Below are 21453 nucleotides of genomic sequence, written 5' to 3' on the forward strand. Positions count from 1 at the left end.
TCATAATGGAAGAATAAGGAGAAGGGCAAAAGTAATCATACCTATATTATTACCATCTGAACAACACGTAGTTGTCAACTCTATTCATTGAACTTACTATAAAAGTAAAGATGTGTTTATAATGAAGGAACAATTTAGGGTATGTTTTAATTAAATTATGGAATAAAAACTGATAAGGCTACTCAGGATGAATCAATGTTCTGACTAAATCTTTTTTTTTTTTTTTGCCAGTCCTAGGGCTTGAACTCAGGGTCTGAGCACTGTCCCTGGCTTTTTTTTTTGTTCAAGGATAGCACTCTACCTCTTGTGCCACAGCACCACTGTGGCTTTTTCTATTTATGTGGTGCTGAGGAATCGAACTCAGGGCTTCATGCAAGCAAGGCCATCACTCTACCTCTAAGCCTCATTCCCCGCCACCAAATCATTTTTAACCCAGCAATATTTACTGTCTTAAGCTTGCTATATATTTTCTAAATGTTAGCTGAAACATTTTTTTCTCTTAGACTATTAAGTTCTTCCAAATAATTCAAATACTTAAATTATTTATGGCTGATTTTTATAAAAATACGATTCAGTGGAATATTACAATATTCAAGAAATACTGAAGGAAAATCCGTTCCTTCTTTAGTCCAAACTTGTATAGCTCAGATTTCCAAACAAAAATCATTTAAGCTTTCATTTGTGTTTTTTTTTGTTAATCTCATAAATCAAAACCTGAATTATGAGGAAGAATTCCAACATGAAGGAACAACTCAGTTCCAGTCTCAGATCTGCACTTTACACTCGGTGCGACCTTTGGCAACTCAGCCTTTCTGGAACCTGTCTTCTTCATCAAGAAAATATGGCTTCCTAGGCATCCTTTGCCTGCTTGCCCTAGTGTTATGAGGTCAGACGAAACACCATATGGAAAAACACTTTGGAAAGCATTAAATCATCTACAAATTTAAAATACGATACTTTAGCGTGGATTTCAATGAAGAGCAAATGGAAAAGCTGAGGGTAAAGATGTCCACATAGTGAAGGTAATGGAGAGTTTCCCTAGTGTCCTCCTGCTCATATTGTTTCAGATCTCCTCCCACATTGTTTATCTTGTATCTCACCCCAGTTTTCAAAGGATGGAAAGAACAAAATGGTTCTGAGTTTTGATTTTTGGTTTTGTTTTTTTTAGTCTCTTAAACTCCATAGTTTGTTGCCCTCCGTGTTAATGCAGTTGACTGTCTTCAGCTCCCATCTCAGATCCTTGTGCCCAGGATCACCCCTCTGCCCAGCCAGCCCCCCGCCCCTGGAGGGCAAGAGCTCCAGTCATTCTGGTAACAAGCATAGGGAAGAACGGAGCTAACACTATCCTCTGAAATGTGTGCAGAAAACTGGTGTGCTCATTTTATATCCTAAGTTATATCCTAGGTGCTTTATTTTCCCTGGTTCAAAATTGCAAAAGAGGAAGAGAGAAAGGGTTGCCACATGAGGGGGTAATGATAACACAGGATAGGGTAAAGGAAAGGTAAGCAAATTAAGGACACATTTCCCTTTAAAGCAGCTTTGTTTTATTGCTTGGAGTAACATTCCTCACACTTTCTCAGAAGTGATTATGGCTTTTTAAGGTGAGGAAGAGGAAGAACTGAGACACTCTTCTATTCTGTGAACCCAGAGGGCACAGAACCCAACTCAGAAGGAATAAATTAGGGAAACAAAAAGGCCAGTAGGCAGCAATTGTAAGGGTGTCTGGTGGGATAGAAAAGAGTCAAAGAGCCTTGACTTCCAATAGCTTGAAATTAGATGTGATTGTAGTAGGTCAAGGGTGCTAAGCTCTTGGCTGTTCTTCGCATCTACTTAACTGCCCTCTCTTTTCTCCTGTCTTTAGTATCCCAGTTCTCTGGAGTCTCAGCCATGCTCCTCTCATCTCAAGATGAGATTGCAGTCACCTTGGGGCAGCTGCTTCAAGCACCTTGAGCTGGCAGAGTGCCTAATCCACCTGTGAGCAGGGGAAGTGAAGAATGGAAGATCTTGGCCCTGTGTAAGCAGGGCAGCTCCGAACCTATGAATAGCAGGCTCCTGTGGTGCTCTGAGAGCCTCAACACCAGCACACTTGGGAAGTGTTTGCTCAACTGACTTGTGAGCTCTCAGGATGTTGTAAATTTTTTAATAAAATTATATCTGATGCAAAATGTAGCCTAACATTTGGCAAACCATCTTCCAAAAAATTACTCCTAAACTTCGGAAGAATGAAAAATATAATTAAAATAAATAAATAAATGGCCATTTCTGCAACTTTACTGAAGTATAGAGAACGAAGAAAGGGCCAATGGACACCATTTCCCTCTCTACCATAGTTTATTAATATTTATCTTCTGTGGTCTTTGCTGAGTCAATCAGCTAGTAGCGTGTTAAAACCAAATTTAAAGAAAATCAGCCTCAAATTTGCATCTGTTTCTATATTTTAAATCCCATCAGGAGATCACTGGGCTTTAGCTAGCCCTCTCTGTCTGATAACTCCATTGTCCTATGACAAGGACAAGACCGGTCATGAAAGATGGGTTAGTTTCACTGGCCATCTGGATACCAAACAGAAAAAAAAAAAAATGTTAGGGAGCAAGAGCAGTCTGATTGAATGTTGTCTGTAAATAAATATATGTTAAATAGATCAGAAACACAGTAACTAAAAAGGAGAGCTCTTAAGAATGAAGGTAAGTTTTCAAAGTTATATTTGTAAAAGTATTCTCTTTGCCTTTATGCTTCAAATGTACATTCGATATACTTCAAACCAACTGTCACATACTGTCTTCAAGGTTGTTTTTAATAACTAAATTGTATTGAATACTTATTTTGTGGGAAGCACTATATTAAGAGCTTGGCATTCACTACTGTCTCTTTTTAAATTCCCGACAGCACCAGCAGGCAGTTTTATGGCCATCACTGCTTGACACATGAGGACACTGAGTCACAGAGAGGCCAATGTACTTCAGGTTAAATACTTACAAGGGAAGAGTACGGGGTGGGGCCTTGATGTCCTCTGACTCTGAGGCCTGTTTATTTATGGGCTCACTGTACTGTGTTTCCTTTCTTAAATGTATTCATTTCTTTTTTTTTTGCCAGTCCTGGGCCTTGAACTCAGGGTCTGAGCACCGTTCCTGGCTTCTTCCCGCTCAAGGCTAGCACTCTGCCACTTGAGCCATAGCGCCACTTCTGGCCGTTTTCTATATATGTGGTGCTGGGGAATTGAACGCAGGGCTTCCTGTATACGAGGCGAGCACTCTTGCCACTAGGCCATATTCCCAGCCCCAAAGGTATTCATTTCTGTATTGTCAAAATGATCTACGGTTTCATACATAAGGCAGTGCATACATTTCTTATCCAACTTGTTACCTCTTCCTTCATTGCACTGTGTTTTCTGAGGAAGAACCATGAATCTTATATTAGTTATCGAAGCTTGTAGTTCACAACTTTGAACTTCAAAACAGGAAGCAGCAATCAATAGACATAATCAATAGACATTTTCTTAATGGATTTAGCTGACTATGATCATTTCAATAATGATTCAAACAGCTGCCATTCCAATAGCTGGTCAATAAAGTTAAATATTCAATCCTGGTCCAATTCACTTTATACAACATTCCTGAATATTAGTCTACCTTTTTGCTAAAAAGTTTAGTGAGTGTTTCTACATTTCCTCAAAAAGGAAAACAATTGGTAAATTTTTATGAAAGGATATATATCTGAAATAATATATCAAAACTAATTTAAGAGTCATGCAAGAGTCTTGAACATTACTGAAAGAAATGTTATTCATAGTTAAAAAAATTTCTTTTTTTTTTTTTTTGGCCAGTCCTGGGGCTTGGACTCAGGGCCTGAGCACTGTCCCTGGCTTCTTTTTTGCTCAAGGCAAGCACTCTGCCACTTGAGCCACAGCACCACTTCTGGCCATTTTCTATATATGTGGTGCTGGGGAACTGAACCCAGGGCCTCATGTATATGAGGCAAGCACTCTTGCCACTAGGCCGTATCCCCAGCACCATTAAAAAATTTCTCCATCTAAGAATTTTTCTTCAAAATTATAAAAATTATTCCAGAATATGAAATAATAGTTTCTACTCATTAATTGAGGACAATAATTTAGTATATAATTTGAAAGAGTAATATGAAAGGAAAATATATTGGCTGAGATCACACACACACACACACACACACACACACACACACACACCAGCAATGTATGTTATGAGAAAGTGGCACTGTATTCATCAATTACATAAACTGCTTTATTAAATGGCAACTCCTTTGTACAACTAAAGATAAAAAATTTAAAAGTTACAGCCAATATAGTTTTATCCCATAAATTAGAAGGAAGGTTTTTATCAAAACATTAACAAGTAGAATTCTCTAATTAGTAGATTGAAGGCAAATTTTATGTGAAAAGTCTCAGAAGATATAGGGAAAGCATTTGATAAAATTCGGTATTCATTAATTTAAAAAATAGCACGATAGTCCCCAGCACTGGTGGATTATACCTGTAATCTTACATAGGAGGCTGAGTTCTGAGCACTATGGTTCAAAGCCAGCCCAGGCAGGAAAGCCTATGAGACTTTCATCTCCATAAACTGCTAAAAAAAATCTGGAAGTAGAGCCTTGGCTCAAGTGGTAGAGTGCTAGCCTTGAGCAAAAAGAAGCTCAGGGACCAAGCCCAGACCCTCAGTTCAAGCTCCAAGACTACAGCGCATGTGTGCATGCACATGCACACACACACACACCTTTGCTAGTTAGGGATAGAAGATGGTGGGTAAGGCCAGCTCTATCACGGTTGGGAGGAATTGCAGCAAGATAGATCCATTTTGTTCTCCTGAGACTCCAGCATAAGTCCCCCTAGCCTCCATCCAATCAGGAGTCTTTTCTGTTCCTATGGGGGGAACCAATCACAAAACTCTCAGTATGTCCACCCGTTAACCAATCAAACCAAGCACACATCGTTAACAGGAGAATAGTGGACTCTACACATTGACCCAGCGAACAAGACTATAGACCCCTGGGACTCCCTCCTTGCATGAAACAGGATTTCATGTTGCTATGTTTTAGCTTTCAAACTAACCCGCTGTGTTTTAAACACTTCCTGTCCTTTAATTCTTTAATCAGCGGAGAAAAACTGAGTCATAGTATCAAGAGAACTCAATGTGCTAAACAAAATCAAATTTTAAGGGCTAAAACACTGAAAGCTTTCTCATTGGAATTGAGAAAAAGACAGGATGCCTTCTCCTATCATATCAATTCAAGAATTTTCTATGGATCGTGATGGAAAGGAAATGTAAAATTTAGAAAGAAAAATTTGACTGCATTCACTGATTACCGTAAATCCAAAAGGGTTTATATATATCAAATAACTTGCTGAAAATATTATGCAGAAATAAAGTAACATATATTTACTACTGGGTTATAAATTCTATTTATATACTTCAACATATTTAAAATGTACATTTTGTTAAAAGAAACTTCAATTATTTCTTTTTTTTTTTTTTTTTTTGGCCAGTCCTGGGCCTTGGACTCAGGGCCTGAGCACTGTCCCTGGCTTCTTCCCGCTCAAGGCTAGCACTCTGCCACTTGAGCCACAGCGCCGCTTCTGGCCGTTTTCTGTATATGTGGTGCTGGGGAATCGAAGCTAGGGCCTCGTGTATCCGAGGCAGGCACTCTTGCCACTAGGCTATATCCCCAGCCCCAATTATTTCCTTATAGTTTTAAAAATCAATTAGAACTGTCAATTTATCTTACAACAGATTTTTCTTTTTGTAAACAATGGGGGCTTGCTATGCTGCCCAGGCTGGCCCCAAACTCCTGTGTTTAAAAAAATCCCCCTGCTTCAGCCTGAGCTGCTGGGATTATAACTGTGTGCTCCTGTGGCCAGCATTTTTTTTTCATTTTTGATACGGAAAAGCAGACAATTTTTATTTTACTCCAGTGGAATGATGGTTATCCCATTAATTTTGTGTGTGCGTGTGTCTTTGCACGTGCATGCACACACGTGCACGTGCTTCTACTGAGGCTTCAACTCAGGGTCTGCACAATGTCCCTGAGCAATTGTTGCTCAAGGCTAATATTCTGCCACTTGTGAGCACCACTGGTGGTTAATTGGAGATAAGAGTCTCACAGACTTTCCTGCCCAGACTGGCTTTGAACTCGCATACTCAGATCTAAACTGAGTATCTAGGATTACAGGTGTAAGGCACCTGGCTCCTATTAATATTAAGTACAGAGAAATATAAAATAAAGAATAAAACAGAGGCATATTTGCCTGAATTTTCTCAAAAATTGGAGATAATATCTTCCATAAACTTCTAAGAAATATTCAGTAGAGAAAATGGATTTGACGTTTGTGTGTATGAGAGAGAGAATGTAAAATAGAATGACAATGTAACAGAAAGGGAAATACAAATTTAATTTCATTCCAGGGGGCAATGAAAATAAGAATTTGAGCACAGTTTTGGAAAAGGAAAACAAACAATGTAAGCATTTTTATGCATTGCTAACTGCTGACTACTGCTGAGGGCTTGCTTGGCAGAAGTCTCACTGATCATATTAAACATAATAAACTGTTTTTAGAACTGTTGTTAGGCAACTCAGCTTTTGTAAGCATAGTTGTGGTTGCTTCTGCTTTCCTTTTGTTTCTTTTCTTTTTCTTTTTAAACAACACAACAGAAGAGCCTAGTTCTAATATATCAACATCTTTAATGGAGACAGCAGATGTAAAAGGCCTTGCAATGCGATGGATTAATTTCTCTATAGTGTCTAGCACTCAGGGACTTGGTAAATAGATCAAATCTCTGGCTGCCTGACTGGCCTGAATTTATTTTCAACCTTGCTTGTTTTGCTGTTTCCTGCAGCTTTTTCATAGTCAGATGCATTAGTGATGCAAACCATACTATGGTTCCACGACTAGGTTGAAGAGTCAAGCTGCTATGCCTAATTAAACACCAAGCTAACATACTTTGCAGTCCTTTCTATTTTGACATTTTTGTCAGCTGCATTTAGTCTGTCTTCTCCAATTTCACAATGTGGGGTTTAGAAAAGGAATTCTAAATGGCTTACATATAGAACACTATTTAGTATCAGTTACAGCTTTTCCTACATACAAGGAAATTAGACTTAGCTCCAGGGGAAGACTGGGAGAAACTAGCAGGTATCTTTTTCTTCCTCTTTTCTCAGACAGGGACTGTGAAACAACAGAACAGCCTGTACTCCATACATAATTGAAACAGATGTTCTCAATCTTAATTTTCATTGCTAATTTTGACAGCCAAAAATGTGCTTGCCTTTTGTACTGTCACCTATTTTCTATCAAATGTGCCCTACTTTTCTCATCACTTTCTCAGCTCAAAAAGGAAAAAGTGACTGTATATAATAGTAGAATAAAGGACCACTGGCAAATGATTCCTAGGTCAGCGAATGAAAGCAGTAATACCAGAAACTTATCACAAAAGAACTTTGAAAGTCCAAAAACTGTAAGCATTTTTGTGCACACCCAACTTTGCTGACTGTGATTTTCACTGGCTTGGTGGCAGGTGGTGAGAGCGAGGTATTTTCTGTGACAGAAACCACACGGATCAGGTTAAACACAATACAGACAATGCTTACAAACATCTTTCTTCTCCAACCCATCCTTCGAGAGAACAGCAATATTTTAGACAGAGTTTTTTTTTTTTTTTTTTTTTTTTTTTTTTTTTTGCCAGTCCTGGGCCTTGGACTCAGGGCCTGAGCACTGTCCCTGGCTTCTTCCTGCTCAAGGCTAGCACTCTGCCGCTTGAGCCACAGCGCCGCTTCTGGCCGTTTTCTGTATATGTGGTGCTGGGGAATCGAACCTAGGGCCTCGTGTATCCGAGGCAGGCACTCTTGCCACTAGGCCATATCCCCAGCCCCTAGAGTTTTAACATTTAAAGAAATACAGAAATATGCTACGTTTTGGTGACATACCTGCAGGGGCAAACTCTAATATGTATGCATGCATTTGAAAATAGAAAGGTTTCAGGAACAACAAAGGTACCAATTCTCCAAGGATGTTCTTGTGTGAGATTTTTGCTTTTTGCCTCCTCACTGTCAGGGTTTCTTCAGACAGAAAAACAAAGAACCAATCCTTTCTCTTAAGAGCTGTCAGCAGCCTGGAAACTATAAGCCTCAAAACGACAGGAAAGAGAGCCTTCTCTCCATGGCAGAAAATGCCATTTCTATCACCCATATCAAAGTGCTATCCGGTGATCTACTGCTCTACTTCTTACCTACCTGCCTGACATAAGGCTCATGAAAGGCCCTTGTGATGCAGCCACAGGGCCTTCTGCAGCTGTGCTGCCCGAGCCCTGGTTGCCTCTCATCCTTGGAGGAATGAGCCGGGAAAGCAGGTGCCCGAGTGGTCTTGTCATTGCACCACCAATCCACGGGGAACTCTGCGTGTCAACACCTGCTCCAGCCTCCCGTGGTTTATTCCTTTAGTAGAGGGCTTCCAAAGCTGCAATTCACATTTGGAGGTGTCGTAAAGGAGCTCAAAACCTCCTGATACACACAGAACTAGTGTATTTTATTTTTGCAATTACTCTCTCTTTTCTGACAATTCCAAGCCATGTTCATTTTAAGCTCATTCTGCATGATGGCCTCCTTGTATTTCCTCAAGGCCAGTATGACCTGATACTAATCCAAACACTGCCACCACCTCCCCAAGCCCTGGTAACTGCCTTATGTTGAACAAAGCAGAGCTGAACAGAAATTCATACACAGAGCACACTGAGAGAATGTTAACTTCAATGGCTGTAGGCTAACCTGAAGTGCATTTATAGCATACTATGTCCATGGCTGGCAAGAGCCCATACACAGAGCTAGGCTGGCTTCGTATTAATTACTTAGAAGAGAGACTGGATCTGAATTTCCTGGATAATTTTTGTGGATGTCAGATACAGTGTTGCATATATTACATACATTTCCTCTAATCCTCACAAAACTTCAATGAACACAAAAATACTAGCTCTGCACACTTCTGGTTTCTGCTTTAACAATGACTATTTCAGAAAGTACTTCTCTGACCCTATAATCTAAATTAACTTCCCAAATTATATTATACATTATCTTCTACTTTATCTGATGCTCAGTGTAGCTTATAATTTGGCTATTAATGAATGTGATTAGAGTTCTTTGTTAGCATACATTATATCCATTTTGTCCCTCCTACTGTAGTTCCACAATTTCTAGCACAAAGACTCTCAAAGGATATTTTCACATCCTGGAATGTACAGAGAGGAAATGTGCTGAGCCAATCAGATAATCAGACACCCTTTAAGGTAAATTTCACTCCTTGAAAGCATGTCTCTGCACAGACTAATATTTCTAATAGAATGACATCCATAATCATATAAGTGAGATTTTCTTAAAGAAAATTTAACAATGACTAGATTTTTAAAAATAAAATTCTGGCACTCACATAACGGAGGGGAGCTATACACTTTATGTTTTTGCTGACCCTCCAAGAAAACAGCCTAGGTGTAAACATGTACACGTGGAAGGAATCCTGTTCATGCTCTTTGTCAGAGGTCCCATATTGGAACACTGCTAGAGAAATTTCATTAGATCAAGGAGAAAAGTCAGTATTCCTTCAGAATAAACAAAATTTAACTGGTACACAGGCTTAATAACTATTAAATGTCTCAGAGACTCTATGAGGGGATTATTCATTAGTTTTCCTGTGATGGCACGTGTCAGATGTGTGTGCACATACCTGCGTGTTTACATGTGTGTGGTGGCTGGTGGACTGGTTAGCACATGGATACTAAATGTATGTGGCTTTGTTTCTGGACCTTATTCCCCATATCTGGAACAGAATTCAGCAAGGTACACCTGTGTTCCAGTAAAATCAGGATTAAGATGCCTACTGTCAGTTGTACAGTCCTACCCTTAGCTGGATAAACACAGAAGAAAACAAATTACAGAAACAGAGAAAATATAAAGAAGAGCTTGATGCCAAGATACCAATAAATCACATTATTGTCAAATTTACCCCAAGTAATACAAGCTTTTCCAATTTTTGCCAAAGACTGTCTCATATGAATTGATGGTACAATATAGCACTAGATTAATGTATGCCTGGATCACAATAATGTGTAACGCGACTGTATGTTGGTACTGGTAGCACAAGAGGTCTACATTATCCTCTTCATCCAGACCTATTTTTGATCATTCCAAAGCAGGTAGTTTAATGATCAGTTTAAGAGAAATCCAAAGCCCAGAAATGTCAAATGATAGTGTTAGAGTCACATAATATGTGGTAGGTCTGGATTGGAGGAGTAGTTTTTGGCAGCACTGGTGATTGAACTTATGCTTCTCATCCATGCTAAGGAAGTTCTAGCTATTATTTATCTTTCCAGGTCATTTTGAGTCATTATAAATCCAGGTCATTTGCTACGAAACTAGAAACTTCCTTATTGTCTATTGTCATTATATATCCAGAAAGACTCTTTTGCAAGCCCTGTCCACATCTCTTGCAAATAGGCATTGCTATTTTGTTGAAGTTCATAGCACTATCCTGTGACCCCCTCGCCATTCCTAGGGCTTTCTCTCACTACCCAATTTACTTTGTACAGTTTAACCTCCTCCTTTGTAGAGTTGATTGTTATTCTTAGCCTTGAAAAGCAGAGGAACCATTCTCATGTAGGAGCAACTTGCCAAAGCTACAGCTTGCATCAAAATCCTACTTCACTGATTAATTTTCTCTTCATCCACACTCATGCCTCCCTTTGATGATGAGATCTGGCTAGAAGCTTTTGGCTCAGAGCTGCAAAGACTCAGTCATATGGAAGCTACTCACCCACTGCCTCCTTCACCACGCAAGCCTCTTCAACCTGAGTAGGAAAGGAGCGGATCATAGCACCCATCCTGTGATGTAGAACTCAGTCCTCTGAATTCTATGGAGATGTTCAGCCATGTCTTTTCAAATAGGCATGCTCATACTCTAAAAGTTTCCCCAAATTGAGGGTGAATATGACAGTACCATATACTAGGAGCATGCTAGATATGTCACTGGGATAACAGACTGATCTCAATTTAGAATGTCCTTTGGAATCATCTGGGTGCTTTTCTGAAAATTTACGTTATTTAACTCTGCCTATGACCTAATGAATCAGAATCTCTCAGGCACCAGTGTGAGGACATGAAGTTTAAACAAGGTTCTAGGTAAACGTGCTGCACTGTACAGTAGAAGGATCACTGTCCTATCAGAGGAAGATCCACGCCTTAGCATTGTCCTTCCAAAGTTATAGAGGACCATAGTCTTTGAAGTGCTGCTGCCTGGGTGTGGCCACCTAACACCTGAAAAAGCCACCAAGAGAGACAACAGTGTGGCAACAGGTAAGTTCCTGCTACTTTGACATCAAAAGTAGAGTTTATTCATTACCATAGGGCATTAATCAATTATGGTTGGTACTCACTTGGTTAAATGATTAGACTAGGTATATCTTGATTTTTACTAACACAGTAATTGCCTTAATGAAGCTTTCTACCAGTTTGAATATGCATTCATTTTTAAGATAAGGAAAGCTGGAAGAGGTAGAAAAGTATAAACAGTCTTAGATGTACAGAAGTAGCTAAATATGAACCCATCTCTTTTGTTGTTGTTGTTTCATTTTTGTTTTTGTTTTTTGCTGGTCATGGGGCTTAACTAAGGGCCTGGGCTCTGTCCCTGGGCCTCTTTGTGCTCAAGGCCAGCACTCTACCACTTGAGCCACAGTGCTACTTCTGGCCTTTTCTGAATAGTTTATTGGAGATAAGAGTCTCATGGACTTTCCTATCTGGGCTGGCTTTGAACCATGATCCTCAGATCACAGCTTCCTGAGCCCATCTTTTTGATTCTCAGTACTTGTATAGTGCCAAATGTAAACAATTAAAAAGGCAAACTTCCAAATATGAGAAAACTAATCTACATAGAATCTATAATTGAAGTAAGTTCTCCCTTATCTCAGAAAAAGGCAAAAAATATTTATTGGCTCAAAGGAAATAAGGTCTTGTATAAATTAACATATAAGAAGCAAAAACTCCAGTGTACCATTTGCATACTAAATCAAATAATGGCATTTCTTAGTGGCATACTAAAAAGATTATAGAGGTGCTTGTCAGGACCCCTAAGCTCAGCTCTACTCTATCGGAACCTGGCTCTACAACCTTGGACCAGTCATTTAATTTTCCTGTTGCAGAATATTTTTCATTTGCAAAATTAGAAAGTAGATCTAATTAATCTCTAAAACACCACTTTATTCCAAAAATTTGTGAATATGAGTTATAAATTATTTGGATCAAGGAAAAGACTAAGAAATTTTTACCAATGATCCAATACTTTGGACTACATTGACTTACTGAATTAAACTTTTAAAATAAAACTGGTGGTTAGTTTTTAGTTAACTCTCTTCTTACTTTTTGTTTATATAGTTTTAATTAAAATAATATGTAATAAGTTTCATGAAAACTAACAAAAATAATAGAGTATACTGAGAAAACTATTCATGCAATGAATGTAGTTTTTAATTATTCCTATAAGAAATACACACATACATATACACGCACATACTCATATAAACATATATGTATGGGGCTGGGAATGTGGCTTAGCGGGTAAAGTGCTTGCCTAGCAAGCATGAAGCCCTGGGTTTGATTCTTCAGTACTGCATACACAGAAAAAGTCAGAAGCGGCGCTCTGGCTCAAGTGGTAGAGTGTTAGCCTTGAGCAAAAAGAAGCCAGGGACAGTGCTCAGGCCTGAGTCTCCAAGCACCAGGACTGGCAAAAAAAAAAAAAAAGGAAAAACATATATGTATGTACACAAAGATATGTCTATGCACACACACACACACACGCACACACACACACAATCTAGGTGAGAATTCCACTCTCAATGGCAACCCTCCATTGTAAAGCATCAGCCACCATAATATGACATAGGAACAAGTCTATTTTCCTAATGGACTTATTTCCATTACCTGAAATGTGGATATATTTTTACCCTATTTACTTGTGTTAGATCATGGTTTTTTTATTGGGCAATTATTTCTGTTACTTTCCCTTGGAACTTGAAACAGTAACTGTCTTAATATTTTTTTTTTTTTTTGGCCGTCCTGGGCCTTGGACTCAGGGCCTGAGCACTGTCCCTGGCTTCCTTTTGCTCAAGGCTAGCACTCTGCCACTTGAGCCACAGCGCCACTTCTGGCCATTTTCTGTATATGTGGTGCTGGGGAATCGAACCCAGGGCCTCATGTATACGAGGGCAAGCTCTCTTGCCACTAGGCCATATCCCCAGCCCTGTCTTAATATTTTCTCTCAAGAGTGTCTAGACTTCTTTGTGGTAATCTAGATCTCTTTGGAACTGTAGTATATCTTCAAAACTTGAGCATTCATGTACTGTGTAAATTATTATTTACTTTAAATAGGAATTATGCCAAGAGAGTCTTTTTATGTCTGTTAACAATTCATTGTAACTGTTTGCATGTTTAAAGTACACATTTGCCACAAGACATTTATTCATTCTTTCCTACAAAGCACAACAATTTCTCAAATTTTATGCTTACCAAAAATTTTCCAGAAGAATAAACACAGAAATAAATATATTGATTTTTACCATCAACAACATCCATTAAGTTAAAAGAGAGAAAGATAAAAAGGTTCTAACAAAATAATTGGAGAATATGGGCAGAAGAGGATGAGTCCTTCATTAAAGGCTGTTGAAACAAAATCGTTGACCATAGTTACATAGAATCTAGGTCTTCTGTCAATCAGGAAAATGCTTTCACTAATTTTGACGTGGACATACTATTTCTAAGATAGGGAAACCATTCCTAGAAACAATGATCCATAGAAATGAAATGTATTTCCAGCAACACAAAGTATTTACATACAACAGTTAGAATATTTTTGTATAGAAAATCCTCCAGTGATTCTTTGCCGATTGGAGTGATTTTCCTTTTTTTTTTTCCTTTTAGTTTATGATGGCTGTTTGGTTCAAGGCCAAATGTACAATTTCCCCAATAGAGTTATTTCCATTGTCTAAAACTTGGATATGTTTGACACTGTTTAGTTGTGCTTGCTCAGGAATTTCCCTACCTCTTGGAAGACTTAAAACAATAACACTGTTAATATTTTTTTCTGAGACATACAGAATTTAACTCAGGCCATTAGTCATCATCCTCATTTTGGAAAATAGCTCACAACTGACTTATGCCAAATAAATTCTGATTCCCAGATGTCTGAGTTTGACTACTCTGAAGGAATTTTGCAGTAAAAAAAATCTTCCACTGCCCCATTCGTAAGGAAATGGAAGAACTTGGAAAAAAAAATCATACTAAGTGAAGTGAGCCAGACCAAAGAAGCATGGACTCTATAATTTTTCTCATTGGCAATAATTAATACATGTTTAGGATAGTCCTAGCAGGAGATCACAACAGCTCAATGGCTATGTACATATGAACATATAAGATGATGCTAAGTGAAATGAACCCCAAGTTATGGAAATAAGTGTTTTATCATTGTTCTTATTTTCAGCATACAATGTGAAATTATGACTTATTCTTTTGTCTTTCTTCTCCATGGATTTGCCTCTGATGTCACTGTAACAGATTTTGGTAGCCTGGATATTGTACATATGTTTATCATAACTAGGGAAGGGAAGGACAACGTCAAAATGGAGAGATGGGGGGTAAAAGGCAAACCAATACAACAGCAATATTTAGAAAACAATATACTATAAACCAACTGTACAACTAACGGGGGGAGGGAACTGGGGAGGGGGAGAGGGGGGAAAATGAGGGAGGAGGTAACAAGTTTGATAAGAAATGTACTCATGGCCTTAAATATGAAACTGTAACCCCTCTGTGCATCACTTTGACAATAAATTAATTAATTAAAAAATCTTCCATTCTCGGAATGGAAGTAATATATTTTTCCATATTAGAAGTATTAAAAATATTTTTAATTTTATGATATTCTGCCTTGACTGTTTCCTCTGTATTTTACAGCAAATTATGAAATAATCAAATTTTGATAATTGGTATTAATTTCTGATATTCTAATTTAATTTTGACTATAAATTTTATTATCCAATCTCATCCTCTGCCTCTCTGCATATATACATAAATATATATGTATATATACACATTATATATACACATACATAAGTGTGTGTTTGTATATGAAGTCAAGAAAATATGAACTAGTAGGAAAGGCATAGGAGATGAAATGACTTATAGCTATGTCCACTTCATACTGAAAACTATCAAATGACGAAGCATGGAGATTAATTTCAGTAAACTCAGTTACACAGCATGCATCATTCTCCTGTGTCACATATTTAGAAACATTCTGATCTCAACCCTATGCTAAGTGCATGTCTTGGAGCAAATCTGGGGCTGCCCTAGTTTATCTCTGCCCATCCATCCATCCATCCATCCATCCATCCATCCATCCATCCATCCATCCAGATATTCTGATAATCAATGTGCCAGAAAGTTTTACTGAAGATCTTTTAGCCATTAGGCATTGTGCTAGCATTAAGATTTCACAGCAGTGTGACACAATTTCTTATTTGTGAGACATGAGAAATACTGAATGTTTAAAAACTAAACAAGATTTTGGTTCCTAACTTGTGGAATCTCTGCAATATACTGATCAAAGTGTACCTAGTTGAACCTACTTGATATCCTGGATTCTAGGAAACTGAGTTCTGGAGGTCCCTGGTCCTGAACCAGCTGAGGCGAAAAGTCCACTACACTGCATCTCCAACAAAACAAGCACAAAACAGGGCTTTTGGTGTGGCTCAGTGGTAGAGTGCAAGCCAAGCAAGAAAACCAAACAAGCCTGAAACTCTGAATTCAAATCCCAGTATTGCCTGCCCCACCAATGAACAAGGCTGAATAAAGACATATTTTTCCATGACACTATTCATTCAAAATGCATTTTCACTAAAATAATTTTTGTCTGAATTCTTCTCTCTTGAAACATTGTCAGATGATGGTATACTCTGTATAGAAAATTCTGCTCACTCCTCTGCCCCCTCATAATTGAGATACCTATTATTACATCATCAGACTGTGATCCCCTAGAAAAACTTTTAGCTATGTTTGCTCATTCCAGACATATTTTCACTAATACTCATCCCATCTTCTATGAATTCCCAAATTACCTCAGTATGTTTGTGGTTTATAAGGGCTTGGGGTTTGCAAAAAATAAGATTGCTGCAGTTATCACAATGATTAAATATAGTAACATTCATTTTTCTCTTCTTCTCTATAGAACTTTGTACCAGTCATTTTCTAAAATGAAGGGAATCCAAGTGGAGGCAGCATAAATAGAGTGAAGTAAAGGATCTGCACTTCAGATCCTGATTGCATATGTTAATTAAACTAGTCTTCCTGCTACTGTTGGTGTGATGTTAGAAATAAGTCACTTGTTGTCATTACACTTTAGAATCTTCATCTATAAAAAGGGAGTAATAATGACAACAATAATAATAAGGTCCAAGAGTATCAGGTTATTACAATTTGGTAAAATTTGCAGCTTGAGTTAAGTAGTAGATACCATTATTATTTTCACTTTGGAGAAAAACATTGATGGAGCAACAGACTTGGAACTTGATCTATTATATTTGGGTATGCTGTAAATTGCCATGATAAATATTACTAATCCCATTTCACCAAGTAGAATGAGTCAGGCCAGAGGAGACCGAATGACTAATTTAGGACTCTCTACTAAAATAAGATGGAATTAAAACTTGATCAACCATCTCCAGACTTTTTTATTTTTAAAATTTCAGCTTCTACCAAAGAAGTATTCATTACAAACTTCAGCACTCATAACAAAGGCACATTGATGGATCCTTCTACTGGAATCAAAGTGCTTCACACAGCTTGATGTTCACAGGATGATCAATCAATATTTTCCCTACACCTACAGAATGTCTCGCCCTACACCTACAGAATGTATGGCTCTTATCCAGCAATAAGTGTTTCCTCCACTGTTTTAACAGGAAAAAAAAAACAGGAGGAAGTAAGGACTTTGTCACCTAGCAAGTAAGGGGAGGGATTCGATATTACAAAGAAATATTGATTTCTACCCAAACTCCTATAGCCAAGGGTTTTATTCTGTAGAACACATACGATCTCACTGTCTTTAATATTAAGCAAAAAAACCAGTTATCTGATCCACATCTATTTATCTCATCTTCCTTTATCTCCTAATTCTTATGTAACAGATTCATTTCTATAGTTCATGGAATCATCGAAAATGTGAAGTTCATTAGAATTATTGTTAGATTTCTTAGAATGAACAGATTTTACTTATCTCTAGAAGCTGTAAGTTTTAGCACAGGATATGAAGATAGCATATATTGTTCCCAGACTACATTTTCTTATTAAAAGAAATAGTGAAAAATTTTGAATTGTCTGGAATGAGAAATAGATTTTATTAATACCCTATACTCTGAGTTTACAACAAAATTTTCATTTTAGTTCTATGTGTCCACTGGTTTAGTAAGATATATAACATGAATTCTATAATTATGAAAAATGATCTTCCTCTTGTTGTCCTTCAAATGAGTAGAGTTCTACAAATATGAAACATACAGGTCAATTATAACAGAAATGGTTAGAAGTTCATGGATTGTTTAAAAATTGTTTCCTTATATTGGGATTTCTTTTTTGCTCTTGACTTTCAACATGTGTCTCAAAACAATCTGCCTTACCATCTAAAACTTTAAAAGCTAAAAGTGTTGTCCTATATATTAAGAATGTTTACTTTCTCAGACTGTAGACTTGAATACTTTTTCTATTGTAGCAATACCCCTAGACTTGAATACTTTTTCTATTGTAGCAATACCTAAGAAATTGTAAAAAAAAAAAAAAAAGCATATGATATATTTTGGTATCCATTCTACAAACTATGCTTTATTGAACTAGAACAAGCAGAATATTCTAAGCCCATGAAATCTACAAATGAGGTAATATGTCTTCTGTAAAATACTTAAAAGAACATGGCTTCTTATGCACATGTTTATTAGCATCTGGAAATGTTGTTTTTTGAAAGACACCTCAAGAATACTATATGAAAAGCTACCAGTTTTCTGCTTATTTTCTAGTTAGCTAGTCAAGCAGAAAAGACTAAAGTTTAAGTCTTTACTCAGATAATCGCTGAATGAAAATAAGCTTTTTTCTTAATTTTCATGGACCTATAAACCTTAGCCTTCTTTAACACTTCTTTGGGAAATTAAATTTGAGATAAATTCCTATCCAATGTACAATTGCAAATGTTTTACTCAGTGATAATGATAACCAAGTTGCAAAACCTGTCTCATTTAAGCTTCACAATTGATTTGTTCTGATATCCAGTAGGAGTCACTGGAGATGACAGGATCTAAAAGTTAAGGCTTAGTTTTCAGGAGTCAAAATAACAATACAATAAAATTTCTTTCTATGTTGTGGTTCTTCATTATCGCCTCTTTAAGTCCTCATTAATGGAACAGTAATTGAAAAAAAAATGTGGTGTTTCTGATGATGTACTTCCTAGATGAGATAAAGCAAATATTGATTTTAACTTGAAAATAACATTAATTGCAACTCAGTAAATATTTTCTTGTTCAGAATGAGTTCCCTTGAGCTATTTGAAATATGAAGATTCACTAGGGTTAAATAAAGTTATTTTCTTAAGTATCTGAAACTTATTGCAAAGGATTTTCATGTAAATTAGACATTGAAAAAAAATAGCAATTTACAGAGAAAGAAAAAGATAAGTTAATTTCCTAAGTTAAGTAAAATAAAGTGAATCATGAGTGTAATTCTGAGTATCTCTAATGTTTCTCAACAACTGACTTAAGGAAAAAACAAAAGCAATTCCTCAATAACATGTCTAATATTCTAAAATATTATAATAAATATTTAAAATAAAATCACATCTGACATATCAGATGTAACTTTATTTCATCTTGCAACAATCCTGTGGGGTGGGTAAGGTCTGAAATATCTGTCACTACCAAGTTTCCAATAAATTTTTATCTCAGAGGTTGAAGGATTCCCTGATCACCAAAATCTACATCTGCCTTGTGTTAGCAATTATATCCTTAGATAGATTTTAGATTAAACTCATGCTAGCAATTAAATCTTTCTGACTTCTTCATCAAAACATCCTGATGTGTAAAACGAAACAGGTAATATTATTTGTGCTCATTTTCCTTCTCCATCTTCTCTTCTCTTTCCCACCATTATCAACACTTCTCTGCAAGTTCAAAGAGGCAGGAAAAGAAGGCAGGAGGAAGGAAGAAGTAACAAAATGCTAAGTAGTCTCACCAGAAAACCACCAGTGGACTCTACAATGTCTTAAATAATTAAGCTCATATTTGAGGCAGGGCACATTGTAACAACTTGGTTTGATAACATTTTATCAGTTGCAGGTGCCATTCATGGTAATAGTTTGATGGCCATGATATCCATAATGAAGCCCCAGAAACAATGCCAAGAACAGGAAGACACACTTTCATCTTGATGTGGGTCTATTCTGTTCTGCTCTATTCTATTCTATTCTATTCTATCCTATTCTATTCATTTTATTTAGTAAAGTCTGTAGCCATATTCAAATAGCATGAGGATAAATTCTCCAGTAGAATATTTGGTGAACTAGAATAGCTTCCTCTTTGACCAAACAAAAAAGCGGAGTATAGCGCATAACTATGCAGTAGTGCATTGTATATGAGAGCTTGTATCATACCCTTTGGAGACACATATGATTTTACTGGCAGTCCCAAATGCTCTCACAGAACTAAGTCATTTTCCTGGGAGCTAACTTCTCCAATATGAAAGGCTGCTTTCAAATATGCCTGGGTCTTGAAATAATTTTAATTTATCCACCAAAGAAGAGGAAAATCTGTCAGTTCATTAATTGTTAGCCTTTGCTAAGATGTTTTATCATTGAAAGCATATCTAATAAAAATTAACTGCTATGTCTTAATTAAAATCTAGCAATTTGATAGCAGATATAATTTTATAAGAAATGGAACATTCCTAAGCATGACAGTGAGTCAGTTAAGAAGATTCATAACTTCAGTTGCTATTGGGTACATTTTAACATCTTAATGCATTAATATCTTGTAAATTCAAAGCTATACCTCTAACAATCAACTTATTCTCTTATTACCTCAAATAAATTTGAGGGCCTTAATATGAGCATCCAAAATTATATGAAACAAGACTTCCTTTTAACTTTGATTTTATATTATTTCTTTAATTCAGTAAAAAGCCAGAATAGCATTCCTGTTTTCCCCCTCCCTCAACATTTCAATATTCTGCCTAAAAAATCTGAAAAATAAAAGCTCTCATTTACTTTCTTTCCAGATTTCTTTATGCACACAATCTGTATATGACTGTCTCTAACAGCAACTGAGAAAGTAGGCAGTGTTAAATACATTTTAAAACAAGCACATTTTAAAAACAAACAGATCAATCAGAAGTTTATAAATACGGTGCCTCCCCCCCCCCCCCACCTAAGCAACAATCCAAATACGACAGGGCAAGAGATTTTCTACATTTTTTATTTTTAACTTTTTAATTGCTAAGATCATGTTTATCTCAGTGGAAAAGTACAGCTTGGGAAATAAAATTAGCTAGAATAAAACTCAAATAAAATTTTCTGAACCTGAAGTATATGTCACCTTTCACTGAGATCACACAGTAGCAAAATGAATAAAACAAAAGAGCAGAAAAAAAATAAGAGCACAGTTACTACTTAATCATTAAGAAAAACTAAACTAGTAGAAAGATATAACCATGTTTCCATTTATCAGGCAATATTTTTTTCAGTAACAACTATGAAAGAAATTTTGGTTTATTGAAGCAAGTATCTCACAGGTATATTGTACATTCATTAGATTCTCAAATGCCACATTCAATACCCTTTGAAAAGGCATTTTTGAGAAACAATCATGTATTGAAACTGCCACATTTACCTAATGCTGCCACAAGCCAGTGAGTAAACTCAAATCTGGTACCTACCTTATCAGAAACAAATGGCAAACTGCAGACACTTCTCAATTTGTAGCTATCTAGCATAGCTGTTTAGAAATGAGCAAAACATCTTCCAGTCCAGTAAGAGAACTGCATATCCACACTTGGCTTTCTTCACTGAATACCGGCGAGAGAGTCTATTCCCTCCAAGAGAGAGCAACAGCCTCTTTGCAGAGAGCACTTGCTGCTCTGAACTGCAGTGACTTCGAATGAAAATAAGAGGAAGCCGTGATGTTTAAATACTATACCATTGCTTCAGATTCTCAGGATATGACTCAACTCTCAAACAGTCGGAGTAGAGTTTCCCCTCACAAAACTGTTAATGCAGATTACATAACAAATATCATAGTTGGGGTTCTAAAATGTTCATGAACTAATTTTTGTAAATTACCTTTACAATCAAACATATATTTTTAG

At 36.9% G+C, this 21453-nt stretch overlaps 1 protein-coding gene across 11 annotated transcripts in view; it reads right to left on the reverse strand.

Moving 5' to 3' along the window:
• Window positions 1-21453, reverse strand: part of Mctp1 (multiple C2 and transmembrane domain containing 1) — a 346766-nt gene that overhangs the window by 302811 nt on the left and 22502 nt on the right. For 9 of the 11 annotated variants that reach the window (XM_048331275.1, XM_048331276.1, XM_048331272.1 and 6 more), the window contains exon 1: window positions 21025-21232. The exons of the other annotated variants lie outside the window; for them this stretch is intronic. In XM_048331275.1, the coding sequence (XP_048187232.1) occupies window positions 21025-21081 (57 nt within the window). In that variant the 5' untranslated portion in view covers window positions 21082-21232. Of the gene's footprint in view, window positions 1-21024; window positions 21233-21453 lie in introns of those variants that run through there. 11 annotated transcript variants of the gene reach the window in all.

This window comes from Perognathus longimembris, chromosome 22 (genome assembly GCF_023159225.1).
Source record: "Perognathus longimembris pacificus isolate PPM17 chromosome 22, ASM2315922v1, whole genome shotgun sequence".
In the NCBI taxonomy this organism is placed as follows: Eukaryota; Metazoa; Chordata; class Mammalia; order Rodentia; family Heteromyidae; genus Perognathus; species Perognathus longimembris.